The sequence below is a fragment of the Rhinatrema bivittatum genome, chromosome 7 (genome assembly GCF_901001135.1).
Source record: "Rhinatrema bivittatum chromosome 7, aRhiBiv1.1, whole genome shotgun sequence".
Lineage (NCBI taxonomy): Eukaryota > Metazoa > Chordata > Amphibia > Gymnophiona > Rhinatrematidae > Rhinatrema > Rhinatrema bivittatum.
In genome coordinates this window covers 305900613-305913431 of record NC_042621.1, presented here as the reverse complement: position 1 = coordinate 305913431, position 12819 = coordinate 305900613, and the positions used below count along the sequence as shown (strand labels likewise).

The 12819-nt window shown below is 51.9% G+C and overlaps 1 protein-coding gene across 4 annotated transcripts in view; it reads left to right on the top strand.

Moving 5' to 3' along the window:
* Positions 1 to 12819, top strand: part of MCMBP (minichromosome maintenance complex binding protein) — a 70165-nt gene that overhangs the window by 38610 nt on the left and 18736 nt on the right. For all 4 annotated transcript variants that reach the window (XM_029610532.1, XM_029610531.1, XM_029610528.1 and 1 more), the window contains 2 exons: positions 130 to 247; positions 6715 to 6880. In XM_029610532.1, the coding sequence (XP_029466392.1) occupies positions 130 to 247; positions 6715 to 6880 (284 nt within the window). The remainder of the gene's footprint in view (positions 1 to 129; positions 248 to 6714; positions 6881 to 12819) is intronic.

The following is a 12819-nucleotide window of genomic DNA, read 5'->3' as shown; positions in this document are numbered from 1 at the left end:
ACTTTACTGCTTGGCCTCGGCCACCCAGCAGCTCCTCGTGGAGGTCAGCCTGGGTCCCCCGTGTCTGTCCGACTCTCTCTCGCGCTGCTCTGACCTGTGTAGGTTTAATCCCTGCCTGTCCCTCCTCAGGTATGCCAGAAGAGATGTCCTTCCCTTGGGGAAGTTCTCCCTGAACCTGAGTGGCTGCCCCAGAAGCAGTCTCTTCCCGCAGCACTTGTACCGCATCTTACAGCAGCTCGTTCCGTCGGTAAGAGCCGCCGCGCCGCGCCGCGCTGCAGTCTTTCCCCTGGCTTATTGCATGATATGTACAAGGAGAAGACAACTCTGTTCCTGAACATGCTCGGATCAGCCCAGACCAGTGGGCTTTGCCTCCCTACCAGCAGATGGAGGCAGAGAACAAAAACCTTGAGGCGCTGCTGCGTAACCCGAGGCGCCACCTGCAGTCCCTCAGTATTTCTCCGTCTCCAGCAGATGGTGGAGGTGCAATCCTGTAGAACGGAGTTTAAGAAATTTACAGATTAAGAACTGAGAAGATTTCAGCTCTCCGAGGTGTTAGGATCCTTCATGGGCCATCCCTCGAGTTGAGCTGGGTGAATGGGGGGCTGGATTCCCCGCTCTTTCTGGGGCCCCTGATAGGCAGGAGACTGGCTCCCTCTTTGTGCCCCAAGGTAACCTCCTTTTGGTATCCCTTTTGGGGGTTTTTCTTTGTTTCTGTGTTTCCTTAATAAAGTTTTGTTTTAAACAAATTAAAAACCTCTTTTTTTTTTTTTTTTTGGTCTGCAGAGAGACAGCCAGGAGGGTCACCCTGCGGTGTAGTGCCGGGGCGGTCGACATCGGTGGGTGTTGGGTCATTGAGGGAGTGGGAGCTGTGGGTGCCGGCATATTTGAGTTCCCTGGTGGGGATCTGCTCAGACCGATGTGACGCGGCTTGCCTTGTCTCTAAATGGCCGTTTCTTTTTTTTTTTCTTCTTCTTCTTTTTAGAGCGCCCGTTTCTCGCTTCTTCCGCTCTGGCTGCGTGATCAAGAAGACTTCCCTGGCGGGGATTGGTCCTTTGATGTGCTGTGGTCTTTGGAGCAGTTTTCGTGCGCACGCGTTACCTGCGATGCTGGCCCTGCCGCGTGCCATTAGAGTTCACGCGGCTATGCAGCCTTGTTAGGCTGCACCACAGAGCCGATCTCGGAGCGCACTTGAGCGATGAGGTCGGGATGTCTGAGAAACTGTGTGTAGAGGCCTGTAGGGCCTGTGGCACCTGGTCAGCCCCCCTCAATTCCTTCTCTTTGGGCAAAGGCTGTGCTTCAAGGGGAGAAGGATTGTCCACTAGGGGTCCTAAGGCCTGGAAGGGCTCTCACTCGATGGGCCCATGGTGGGGGCTATCTGTCCTCGCTGCTTCAGAGGGGGATCGCAGTCAGGGGCTCCAGCAGGCCATGAATCTGGTGACTCCCCTCTCTCCTCTGTCACAGGCTCACGAGGATGATGTTGAAGAGGGAGTGGTCTCAGAGCCCACTAGCCCTGAGAGTTACTGAGGGCCTGGTGGTTTTTTTCTCTCCGAATTTGTTTTACTTATGAACGAGGCCTTTCTGGCAAGGAAGGCAGCTAAGCGGAGGCCCCTCCAAAAGATCTCAGGTGCCCTTAGGGAGGTTGGACAAGCATCGTAGGTTCCGGACCATGTGTATGGAGCAGGACCCCAGAGATCTGGATAACTCTGATCCGCAAGAGGATGTGGCATTCTCTCCAGCTGCAGATCCGGAGGGGGACCCAGATGGGGGCAAGAATAAACCGGAACTCACTGAAGGAGCTAGAGTGGTTGGTGATGAAACCCGGGTGGTATGCTTGTTTAAAAAAAGAGGAGCTCCGGCCTCTTATTCCTCAGGTGTTGGAGGAATTTGTAGTGAAGTTGACTCAGGAGGAGTCTGACAATGAGGGCATTAATCCAGTCCTTGATGGTCTGCAGGGTCTGCCTAGTAGCCTTTCCCATTCCAAAGAAGATTCAGAAGCTCATTAGCTGGGAGTGGGACTCCCCAGAAGCGGGCTTGAAGGTTGGAAGAGCAATGGCAAAGCTGTAACCTTGTTGGAAGAGTATTTGGATCGCCTTAAAACACCTAAAGTCAATGCGATGGTCTCTGCATTCACCAAGAAGACCATGATTTTGATGGCAGGAGCTACTGCTCTCAAGGATATCCAGGATCGCAAGCTGGAAGTTCAATTGAAGCTTGTATTTGAGGTCTTAGCTTTGAGTCTCCGGTGTGTGCTAGTATGATGCAGCATGCTTGCCTATGTTGGATACAGAAGCTGCAGGAACAGGTGTCTCCGAGCGTGCTATCCCCCCACACAGGCGGCTTGTCTAGAGGCGGGGTGGTTTATGTGGCAGATACCTTGTATGATCTGGTGCTTAGTGTGGCTAAAGTATGGTGTGTCTGGTGGTAGCACGACTGCTTCCAAAGCTGCTCAATTGATCGGTGGACACATGATCTAAGACTCAGTTTTGGAAGAGAGAGGTTCTCTTTGAGGAGGATCTGGATCAGCTTATGAAGACCTTGAGAGAAACCAAGGGCAATAGGCTACCTGAGGACAAGAAAGACATTAAAAAGAACTTTTCTGTTCATCCGCATTTTCGGGAGTCGAGGTTTGTCTGGTAGAGGATCCTCCTCCTTGGGGCCTAAGCAGTTGCCTAATCATCAGCATTCCTTTCAGGGGACTAGCCGGTCCTCCAAAGGCAGCTTCGGTCACGGGGCCAGAGGAAGTAAACTGTCCCAGTAAAGCCAAGGGTGCCCACTCCTCGTTGGTCATGGTAAGGGGCAGGTTGTCTCGTTTTTACGAGGAGTGGGTCAAGATTACCTCAGACCGGTGTCTGGAGGTGATAAGGGACGGTTATGCCTTAGAATTTTCTTGCCCACTCAGGGATGCCTTCCTGGAAGTCGCATTGTTCTTCTGAAAGCCAACGGGACGCGGTAGAAGGGACTCTGCACAGGTTGATAAGCTTGGAAGCTATCCTTCCGGTTCCTCTGAGCAGGCAGGGGGAGGTATTCCATCTATTTTGTGGTGCCAAAGAAAGAGAGCACTTTCTGTCCCATCTTGGATTTGCAAAAGGTGAACTTGTTTACAGATTCTTCTGGATGTAGATGCTGGGTAGGGTAATTCTGGCTGTCTGCAAAGGAGCGTTCCTGGTGGTGTTGGACCTCACCGAGGCTTATCTGCATATTCCCATTCGAAAGGACCACCAGACGTTCCTGCATTTCAAGGTGCTGGGTCAGCATTTTCAGTTTCAGGCCCTTCCCTTCAGTCTGGCCACAGCTCCTCGAACATTCATGAAGGTGATGCTGGTGGTAGCGGCGGCCTTGAGGAGGGAAGGGGTGTTGGTTCATCCATACCTGGATGATTGGCTCAACCGGGCAAAGATGGAGGAGTGCGCTTGTTTGGTGCAGCGAGTGAGGCAGCTTCTGTGCTCCTTTGGTTGGGTGATCAATGTAGTGAAAATCCACCTGGTCCCCTCTCAAATTCTGGAATACCTAGGAGCTCATTTCGATACCCGGCGGGGCAAGGTGTATCTGACAGCAGACAGAGTGGTGAAGTTGCAGGAGTAAGTTTCTCATCTTCTACATCTCCCAGTTCTGAAGGTCTGAAACTACTTGCAGACGTTGTCTCGGTGGAATCTGAGGCTGGAAAAGTATTTTGTCCCCTTGCCTCTGATGAGGGATGCCAAGTCCAGCCTGGCGTGGTGGCTGTTGTGGAGCAATTTGGTCAGGGGGATGGACATCGAAGTTCCAGATTGGGTGGTGTTGACCACAGATGCCAGTCTCAAAAGCTGGGGAGCAGTGTGTCTGGGATGCTTGGCCCACGGTCTCTGGTCGATAGCGGAGAAGACATGGTCCATCAATTGTCTGGAAATGAGAGTAGTGTGCAGAGCTCTGGAGGTGTTTCTTCCACTTGTTCAGGGTCGATTGGTGTGAGTGTTTTCAGACAATGCGATGACATTGGTGTACATCTACCACCAAGGAGGAACAAAGAGTCATGCTGTGGCTCGGGAGGCTCAGCTGCTGTTTATGTGGGTGGATCTTCACCTCGAAGGGATTGTGGCCTCAGGTAGTGGGAGTAGACAACGTGCAGGCAGATTTCTTAAGCCGACAGCAATTGGATCCTGGGGAGTGGGAACTGTCCCCGGAGGCCTCAAATCGCATTTGTGCCGGGGGTGCCGCCTCAGCTGGATCTCATGATGATAACGAGGGCCAACTCGAAGGCATTAAGATTCTTCAGTCGCAGAAGAAAAGTCTGTTCGGTGGGTCTAGATGCTCTGGTGAGCCCTTGACCAACAGGAATTCTTCTGTATGTGTTTTCTCCATGGCCGCTCATAGGACAAGTGCTATGTTTAGAAGCGCATCCAGGTTCAGTGGTTCTGGTTGTGCCGGAGTGGATGTGTCGTCCATGGTTCGCGGACTTGTTGCATTTGTGGACAGTCCTCTCCGATAGGCTCATCTGCAGGGGCTGCTACGGCAAGGTCCCATATTTTCAGATCAGAAGGATCACTTTTGTCTCACGGCTTGGCTTTTGAGAAAACAATGGCTGCACATCAAGGGTTATTTGGAGCCGGTTATTTCGATCGTTCTCCAGGGTAGACGTCCTACTTCCAAGGCTTATGTTAGGGTTTGGAAGGTATTTGAGTCCTGATGCAATCAGCAGCAGTTGGATCCTCTGCTGGCTTCTGTTCCACATATTTTTTGTCCTTCCTGCAGCTTGGTTTGTTCAAAGGTTTGGCTTATAGTTCACTCCGAGTCCAGGTTTCGGCCTTGGGTTGTCTCAGGAGCAAGCTTCGGGAGCAGGCCCTTGGCGTCTCATCCCGATGTTGTTCGTTTCCTGAAGGGAGTAAAGCATTTGAAACCTCTGGTTTGCAAGGTCTGTCCGGATTGGAGCCTCAACTTGGTCTTGCAGATTCTCTGTGAGCCTTCTTGAAGGATCTTATGTTAGTCTGTGTTTCTGGTGGTAATCTGCTTGGTCAGAGGTATTTCGGAGCTTCAGACTTTCTTGCCGTGACCCTTTCTTACATATTTCTCCTGACAAGATGTCTTTGAGTACGGTGCCTTCCTTTTTGCCAAAGGTGGTTTCTGTTTTCCATGTGAATCACAGTGTAATTGCTGGGGTTTCCAGAGTGGTCTCGAGACTCGGCAATGGGTAGAGATCTTCACCTGTAGGATATTGGGCGAGCCTTCTTGTGTTTCCTGAAGGTCACCAACTCTTTCAGAAGGTCTGACCATCTTTTTGTTTTGTTTGATGGAACTAAGAAAGCATCAAAAGCTACTTTGGCCCGATGGTTGAAAGAGGCTATTGCTTCAGCCTATATTTCTAAGGGCGTGTGGCCCGGAGTGGAGATATGTAGGGCCACAGTGAGGTCCTCGCTTCATACTTTCACCAAGCATTACTGATTTGGATATTCGGGCACTGGAGGATGCGACTTTCAGTGAAAGTATGTTGAGAGCGGGTCTTTCTGGTTCCCACCGGGTGTAGGGTTACTTTGGTACATCCCATTGATCTGGGGTATGAGCAGGAAAGGAAAATTGGTTCTTGCCTGCTAATTTTCATTCCTGAAGTACCGCAGATCAGTCCATAGACCCAGCCTCTTAATGTTCTCAAGACTGTCCGTGTTCTGGCCTGCTTACTGGGAAGAACTGTCAGAATGTAAATATACAGAGACTAAAGTAGTTTGCCAGGTTGTGGTTAGCCCCTTGGGTTGATTTGTGGTTTTTCTGTTTGGGGGGCTCCAACCTTTGGGTTTGGTGTAGTTACTCCTTAGTTGATTTAGGTACAGGTCAGTACTGAGGGACTGAAGGTGGCACTATTGGTTATGTAACAGTGTCTCAAAGCTGTTAGTTCTCTGCCTCCATCTGCTGGTAGGAATGCAGTACCCACTTGTCTGGACTGATCTCTAGTATTTCAAGAACGAAAATTAGCAGGTAAGAATCGATTTTCCTATCTCGTGCATATTCATTGTGGTTATCCTGAAAACCCAACCTGTTGGCAGCCCTTGAGGGCTGGGAGTGAATCCCACTGCAGTAAACAAAGGAAAGATAGGGACATAAGCTCAGTCACAGGCCTGAATCCCTGGAAAGGCCTTGTGTCGCTGACTGATGTGTTTGGCATGGGGGGGGGGGGGGGGTTTATAGACCAGAAGTTTTCAGTTCCTTCCCTTGTAGTTTGTAGCAGCAGTTCACTTTGGAAAGAGGATCAGCAGCCAGCAGTTCCTTCTTCCAGACACATCCCTGGGGACAGGACTACATGTGACAGAAGGCTTGACGAGCAGCCTTGCTGTTTTCTCCCTTTCTCCCCACACCCTGCTCAAAATCTTGGAGCCCCAGGATTGTGGACAGGTGTGATATTGGATCCTAAATAGGAAAGCGTGAGCTATTACACTGACAAGGGATTTGATTTGCCAGCTTAGTAATGAAAGCAGGCATAGTCTTCAGCAGTCCAGCTGTTTTCAGTGTTTCAGACACCCAGAAAAGGCCGACTCTGTTACTGGAAGCTGCTCTGCCAGGCACTTCCTGTAGGTGCTTTTACTGTTGCGCCCCAGTGAGGGACTTGCTACTGAAGTGGACCAGGAATCAGAGGAACTTGATTGACTAGATAAATGTTTTCTGAGTGGCATTTTGCCCCCGAGGTGAGGATTTTCCTGCAAGAGAACCTCTGCTCTCCACGGACTTACCCTTTCTTCTTTCTCTCTGTAGTCCTATAATCTGCAGATGAGCATACAGAACATGAACACCTTGAGATTCATTCCACGCAAAGACTATACTTCCAATCGGCTACTCAGCGGCTTGCTCCAGCTGGCCAGTAACACCCTGCTCCTGATTGATGAGACGGTGCTGGAGCAAGGTCACCTGGACACCACAGGTCAGTACAGGGGAAAGGACTGCTGCAGCCAGTGAGGGAGACCCCAGGGGCTGTGTTCAGGGGGTGAAGGGCTGCTGAGAACCACCCATAGAGCACATTTTTCTTCTAATTCCATAAACCCTTTCCAGTTTCTGTTCAGACTCTACCACACAGTAACTGCTGATTTCCTAGCGTGTAGCCAGATGGACTCAGGGCCAATGGGTTATGCTCCCCTGCCAGGAGATGGAGACTGAGTCAGGTTTCAAAGCTGACGTCACCCTAGAAACACCCCTGCAGTGACCTCAGCCCTTCAGTATCTCTCCGTCTCCTAGCAGATGTGGATGTGCTTTCCCTACACCAGATTTGGTGGTATAGCGGGATTGCAGTACTCGTTAGATGAAGATTTACCTTTAAATTGGAGAAAGATCGAGCCCCGCTCTCCTGCGGTGATACCTAAAGGTCCCTTTCCCAATCGAGAATTCCTGAGGTGATTTGTGAGATCCCTCAGAGGTGGGCCTTGGCCGGTAGCCGGTTCCCAGCGTGGACTTTGCTGCTGAAGCAGCTGAAAGGCAGCAGGTGCAGGAAGCTGAGCACGGCGGTGATGGCCAAAGCCCTCTCCCCCCCACAGCCATAGACCATCTCTATACTCAACCGGTAAGCGCTGAGCCCAGGTAAGTAAAGATAGAAGAGGATTCCTGGAGGGGCTTCGGTAATTCTTTACTCCGGGCTCGTACCGACGACGTTCCCTATCCATTTGGGGTAAGGGAAGAGGGGCTTCTGAGCGGGTTGAGCAGCTCCCCAATGAGCTCGGCCCTGCTTCAGGCTCAGTGGGCACACCTCGTGGCAGCGGCGGCATCTTGCATGCGGTTTTATGCATCTCCATAGACGTTGTGCATACGTGCGTGCAGAGGTTCACGCATATGTGCACTTCTACTTACGCCACTGGTACCCGATCTGTGCACACTCCATTTCAGGCTCTAGCCAGCCATGAACCTTAGCCTGCTTAATATATTAACACTTATGGCTAACTTACTTACCCCCTTGGCCCCCAGCCTCAGGCGATACCTCTGGTCACCTCTGAAGCAGGCTCCGTCTGGAGAGCTGGAGAACGTGGGCGGGGGAGAGGCTTGGTCCTGGCAGAGCGGGCAGGCTGTCCAGGAAGGAGGCAAGCTTCTGGCTCCGGTACTTGTCAGCTGTCTGGGCTTGCTCTTGCCCATCACCGTCTCAGACTCCATCCTACTCTCTCCACACCTGAGCAGGCACCTCGCCTCTCCGGTCTCCAGGCCACACCCTCCCTCCTTCGGTAGCAGGGAGTACTGATCTGCTACTGCCCAGCCTTTCGCTTGCAGGGATGCTCGGGATTCGCTCTCCGGGTTTGTGCTCTCTTTCAGAAGGTCCTTTGCTTGCCTTTCTCCTCCTTTTGGTTTCAGGGTCGTTCCCTCCAGGGGGTCCATTGCTTCAGCCTCCTTTTTTTTCTTCTTCTTTGCCCCCCTGTCTTATATTTCCCAGATGATGGATATGCATAAACCTTGTGGTGGGTAGAGGGTCTTTCACTCCCTCCCCATTACTTCGGGAGGGGGGGAGGGGAGGAGAACTGTCCCGTCTGTATGCCAAGCTGTCTTGCCAGTATCCTTTTTCTCTGAACTATGGATTCGCCTTGGCTCACCCCTGACACTGGCTTAGGAGCTCGTTATACTGTCTGTCTGCTTTGCTCCTATTGGCACAGGAACATGTAAACAGGCACATCTGATAAGGTATCCTTCAGAGTAATAGGACAGTGTAGTTTTAAAGTTCACCTGGGTAAAAGTCTTTCTTCTGTCTTGCGGTGACAATGTCTGGGGCCGGTCACCTCAATGGCCTGTAAGTTTCTTGGCTATTTCATAATTGGTGAATCAGTGGTGAAACATGAGATCTCCCTACAGTACCCCAGATCAGTCCAGACAAGTGGTTTATGCACCCCTACCAGCAGGTGGAGACAGAGAAACACAACTCTGAGGCACTGCTACATAACCGACAGTGCTACCTGCAGTCCCTCAGTATTTCTCTGTCTCCAGCAGATGGTAGAGGTGCAGACCTGCAGTCGTTTAAAAAAAAAAAAAAAAAAGTCTGCTCCCCGAGGTGTTAGGTTCCTTCATGGGCCGTCCTTTGGGTAGAGCAGGGAGAGTGGGACGTTGTTGATCCCTGTTCTAGCTCGACCCTTGTAGTAAGGGTGGGTGAAAGCTGGGGGTCCTGGCTTCTTCACACCACACTCTGCCTCCTTCCAGAAGCAGGGAAGTATTTTGGTTTTCTTCCCTTTCATGGTCTGTGTGTTTCTTTAAAAAAAGGAACAGGGAGACAGCTGACTTATTTTGCTGCCGGGAGGCAGGTAACAGTGAGCAGGACCAAATTTGTTCCTCCATAGGGGCCGGGTGCTTTTTCAGCACCGGACAGCTCTGCTGTTACTTCGCGTCGGCAGGGGGTTATTTTTAGGCCCAATCGCGACAATGTTTGTTGCAGCTGCGGATCAAAATGGGCTTGGCTCAGTTTGCCTGGAATGCGTCTCCAGAGGGGCCAGGATCTCTGCAGGACCCCCCGGGGGCGGCAGGAGCACAAGGTCAGCTAGGCCGGCCCTGGAGACCCCGGGGAGGGGGGGGGGGGGGGAGTCGGAGGAGCCAGCAGCCATTTTGTCTGCACATGCTGGGAGTCAGGCTGCTGTTTCAGAGCCTCTGGAATCCCCTCCCACGCTGTTTCCCGCTGAGCAGGATCCTGCTGTTTGCAGGGGAAGGGAAGAGCCTCAGGGGGACGCAGTCCAGGAACCTTCTTCAGATCCAGAGGCTTTTTCAGCAGACTTTGTCTTTCTCCTCCATAAGGCCTATTTAGCCACGAAGGAAGCAAGGACCAAAAGGCCTTTACCCAAGAAGTCCCGAGTGGCCAAGAAGCCTAGGGATCTGGAAGCATGCCGAATTGGGAGGGATCCTACGGTCTTTGGGTCTCAGATGGTCCGCGGTGGAGGAAGACACGTCAAATGAGACAGCTGATCCTGATCAGATACGGGGAGGTCTGTGGATCCGGCCAAGGACCCGGTTGGCACGTTGGTGGATCTGATGCAGTTTCCAGGCTGGGATCCTATTAGTGCATTGGGGAATCCAATGCAGGATCCAGACAAGGTTCCTTTCAAGGATGGGGACTATCCTTGGATGATCTGCCTGTTCTGTGGGGATGAGCTGGGCCCCCTAATTCCCCCGGTGCTAGAAGAGCTGGGCATTTAGGTCTCTCAGAAGGATTCGGATAATGAGGAGGTAAACCTGGTCCTGGAGGGATTGTGAGGCCCCTTAAGGCCTCTCTGTTGCCTAAAAAGGTGAAGAAGTTGGTGGAGTGGGAATCTCCAAAGTGGGCCTGAAGGTAGCCAGGGCTATGGCTAAGTTATATCCCTAGATGGAACAGACTTTGGAGTCGTAGAAGGTTTCCACGGTTACCAAAAAGATGACCATCCCAATGGCGGGCTCAGCTGTTCTGAAAGATATCCAGGATCAGAAACTGGACATTCTACTTAAGAGGCTGTTTGAGGCTTCAGCCTTGAGCCGTCATGCAGCAGTGTACAGAAGCTTGATGCAGAGAGCCTGCTTGAGCTGGTGCAGAAAGTACATAAGCTGCTGAGGCAGCTCAGGCTGCCCGCTTGGAAGAGGGAGTGGCCCTCCTGGCGGATGATCCGGAGTTCAGCCAGGAGTGTGTGGTCTCTGCGGTTGTGGTGCAGAGAATCAAATGGCTGTGAAATTGGTCAGCGGATGTGTAGTCTAAAGCCCAGCTGTCTAACATCCCCTTCAAGGGTAAGCTGCTGTTTAGGGAGGATCTGGAGCAGCTCATGAAGCAATTGGGGGAGTCTAAGGGTAATTTTCCTGAGGACAGGGAAACTGCCAAGAAGTCTTTTCTCTGCGAGCTCGGTTCCAAGAGGCGAGGAGGTTTTGTGCGGGCAGGAGCCCTGGGCCAGCGGCGCAGAAACAGAATTTGAGCAGACAGCAGTCCTTTCGAGCCCAAAGCAGACTTCTGAGGAACGGCAGTCCCCAGGGGGGAAGCACAAGTAAGATTGGTCAGTGAAGGCGGGCTGGGCCACTCCTCTCCGGAGGCTATTGAAGGGAGGCTGTTCCTCTTTTTTTAGGAGAAGTGGACCAGGATCACGTTGGACCAGTGGGTGCTGGAGGTGGTAAGAGATGGCTACGCCTTAGTTTTCTCATCTGCTTTGTAATCTGCTGCGTTTCCCAGTGCAAGCGGGAGGAGGCGTGGGATACTTTGCAATGGCTGCAGCTCCTGCGTACCATTGTGCCGGTGCCCTGTTAGAGGGGGCAGGGTTGATACTGCGTGTACTTCGTGATACCCAAAAAGGGGGGACTTTTTGGCCCATTCTGAATCTGCAGAAGGTCACTGCTGCCCTCCTGGTGCTGCGGTTCTGGATGAAGACATTGTGCACGGTGATAGTGACAGTGTGCAAGGGGGAGTTTCTAGCATTGTCGGACTTGACAGAAGCCTATCTCCATATCCCCATTCAGGCCTACCACTGGAGGTTCCTGAAGCTCATGGTCCTGGGGGAACATTTTCAATTTCGGGCTCATCCTTTTGGGTTGGGGACAGTGCCATGCATGTTCACAAAAGTGATGGTGGTAGTGGTGGTGGCGTCGCTCAGGAAGGAAGGCATCCTGGTGCACCCATACCTGGACAGTTGGCTAGTACGGACGAAGTCTGAAGTGGAGTGTTGGCAATCAGTCCGGCAGATCCTGCAACTTCTGGATTCATTGGGCAGGGTGACAAATCTACCAGAGTAATTTGAAGCCGGTCCAGACATTGGAATATCTGGGGGAACGCTTCGGTACCCATTTAGGGAAAGTGTTTCTGACTATGGAAAGGGTAGTCAAGTTCCAGAATCAGGTCCTTCGGCTTTTGCGTCTGTTGGTTCCCAGGGTCTGGGATTATTTACAGGTCCTGGGTTCCATGACTTCTATGCTGGAATTAGCTCCATGGGCCTTTGTGCACATGCATCCTCTACAGAGGGCTCTGTTGGAATCTGCTTTCGGAGAAATTTCAGCTTCCTTTGCCACTGCCGGAGGAGGCCAAGTCCAGTCTCTCGTGGTGGCTGTCTCGGCACAATCTGAGGAAAGGGATGGATCTGGAAGTGCCCAGTTGGGTGGTGGTGACCACAGATGCCAACCTCTCTGGCTTCTTGTCAAGGAAAATCGGCCCAGAGTCAGTGGTCGTCAGAGGAGGCGACCTGGTCATCAATCGGCTGGAAATCAGGACAGTGCATGAAGCCTTATTGGCGTTTCTTCTGCTCCTTCAAGACAAGTCGGTACGAGTGTTCTCTGACAATGCAACAACAGTGGCGTACATCAGTTGTCAAGATGGAATGCAGAGTAGTCTTGTAGCACTGGGGGCACAAGAACTGTTTGTCTGGATGCAGAAACATCTGGTAAGAATATCTGCTTCCCATGTGGCCAGAGTGGACAACGTGCAGGTAGACTTCCTCAGCAGACAGCATCTGGATCCAGGGGAATGGGAGTTATCGGTGGAGGCCTTCGACTTGATTCAGGCCTGGTGGGCAGACCAGCGGTGAACCTCATGACGACTCCAGGAAATGCAAAGACGGATTGATTTTTCAGTCACAGAAGGGAGGTCGGATCAGAGGGCATCAACACTCTTGTTCAACCGTGGACAACTCATCTGTTGCTATACATGTTTCCACCGTGGCCTTTCATAGGTCAAGTGCTGGGGCCCATTGAGCTTCATCTTGGCAGGGTGATTCTGGTGGTACCCAAGTGGCTGCGCTGGCTGTGGTTTGCAAACCTTCTTCGTCTAGTGGTGGATGGACCCATTTGTCAGGGTTGTTGCGGCAGGAACCCATATTTTCAGACTGGGAGGATCGCTTCTGTCTAGTGGCTTGGCTTTTGAGAGGCGACAGCTTTGCTTGAAGGGTTATTTGGAGCCTGTGACTG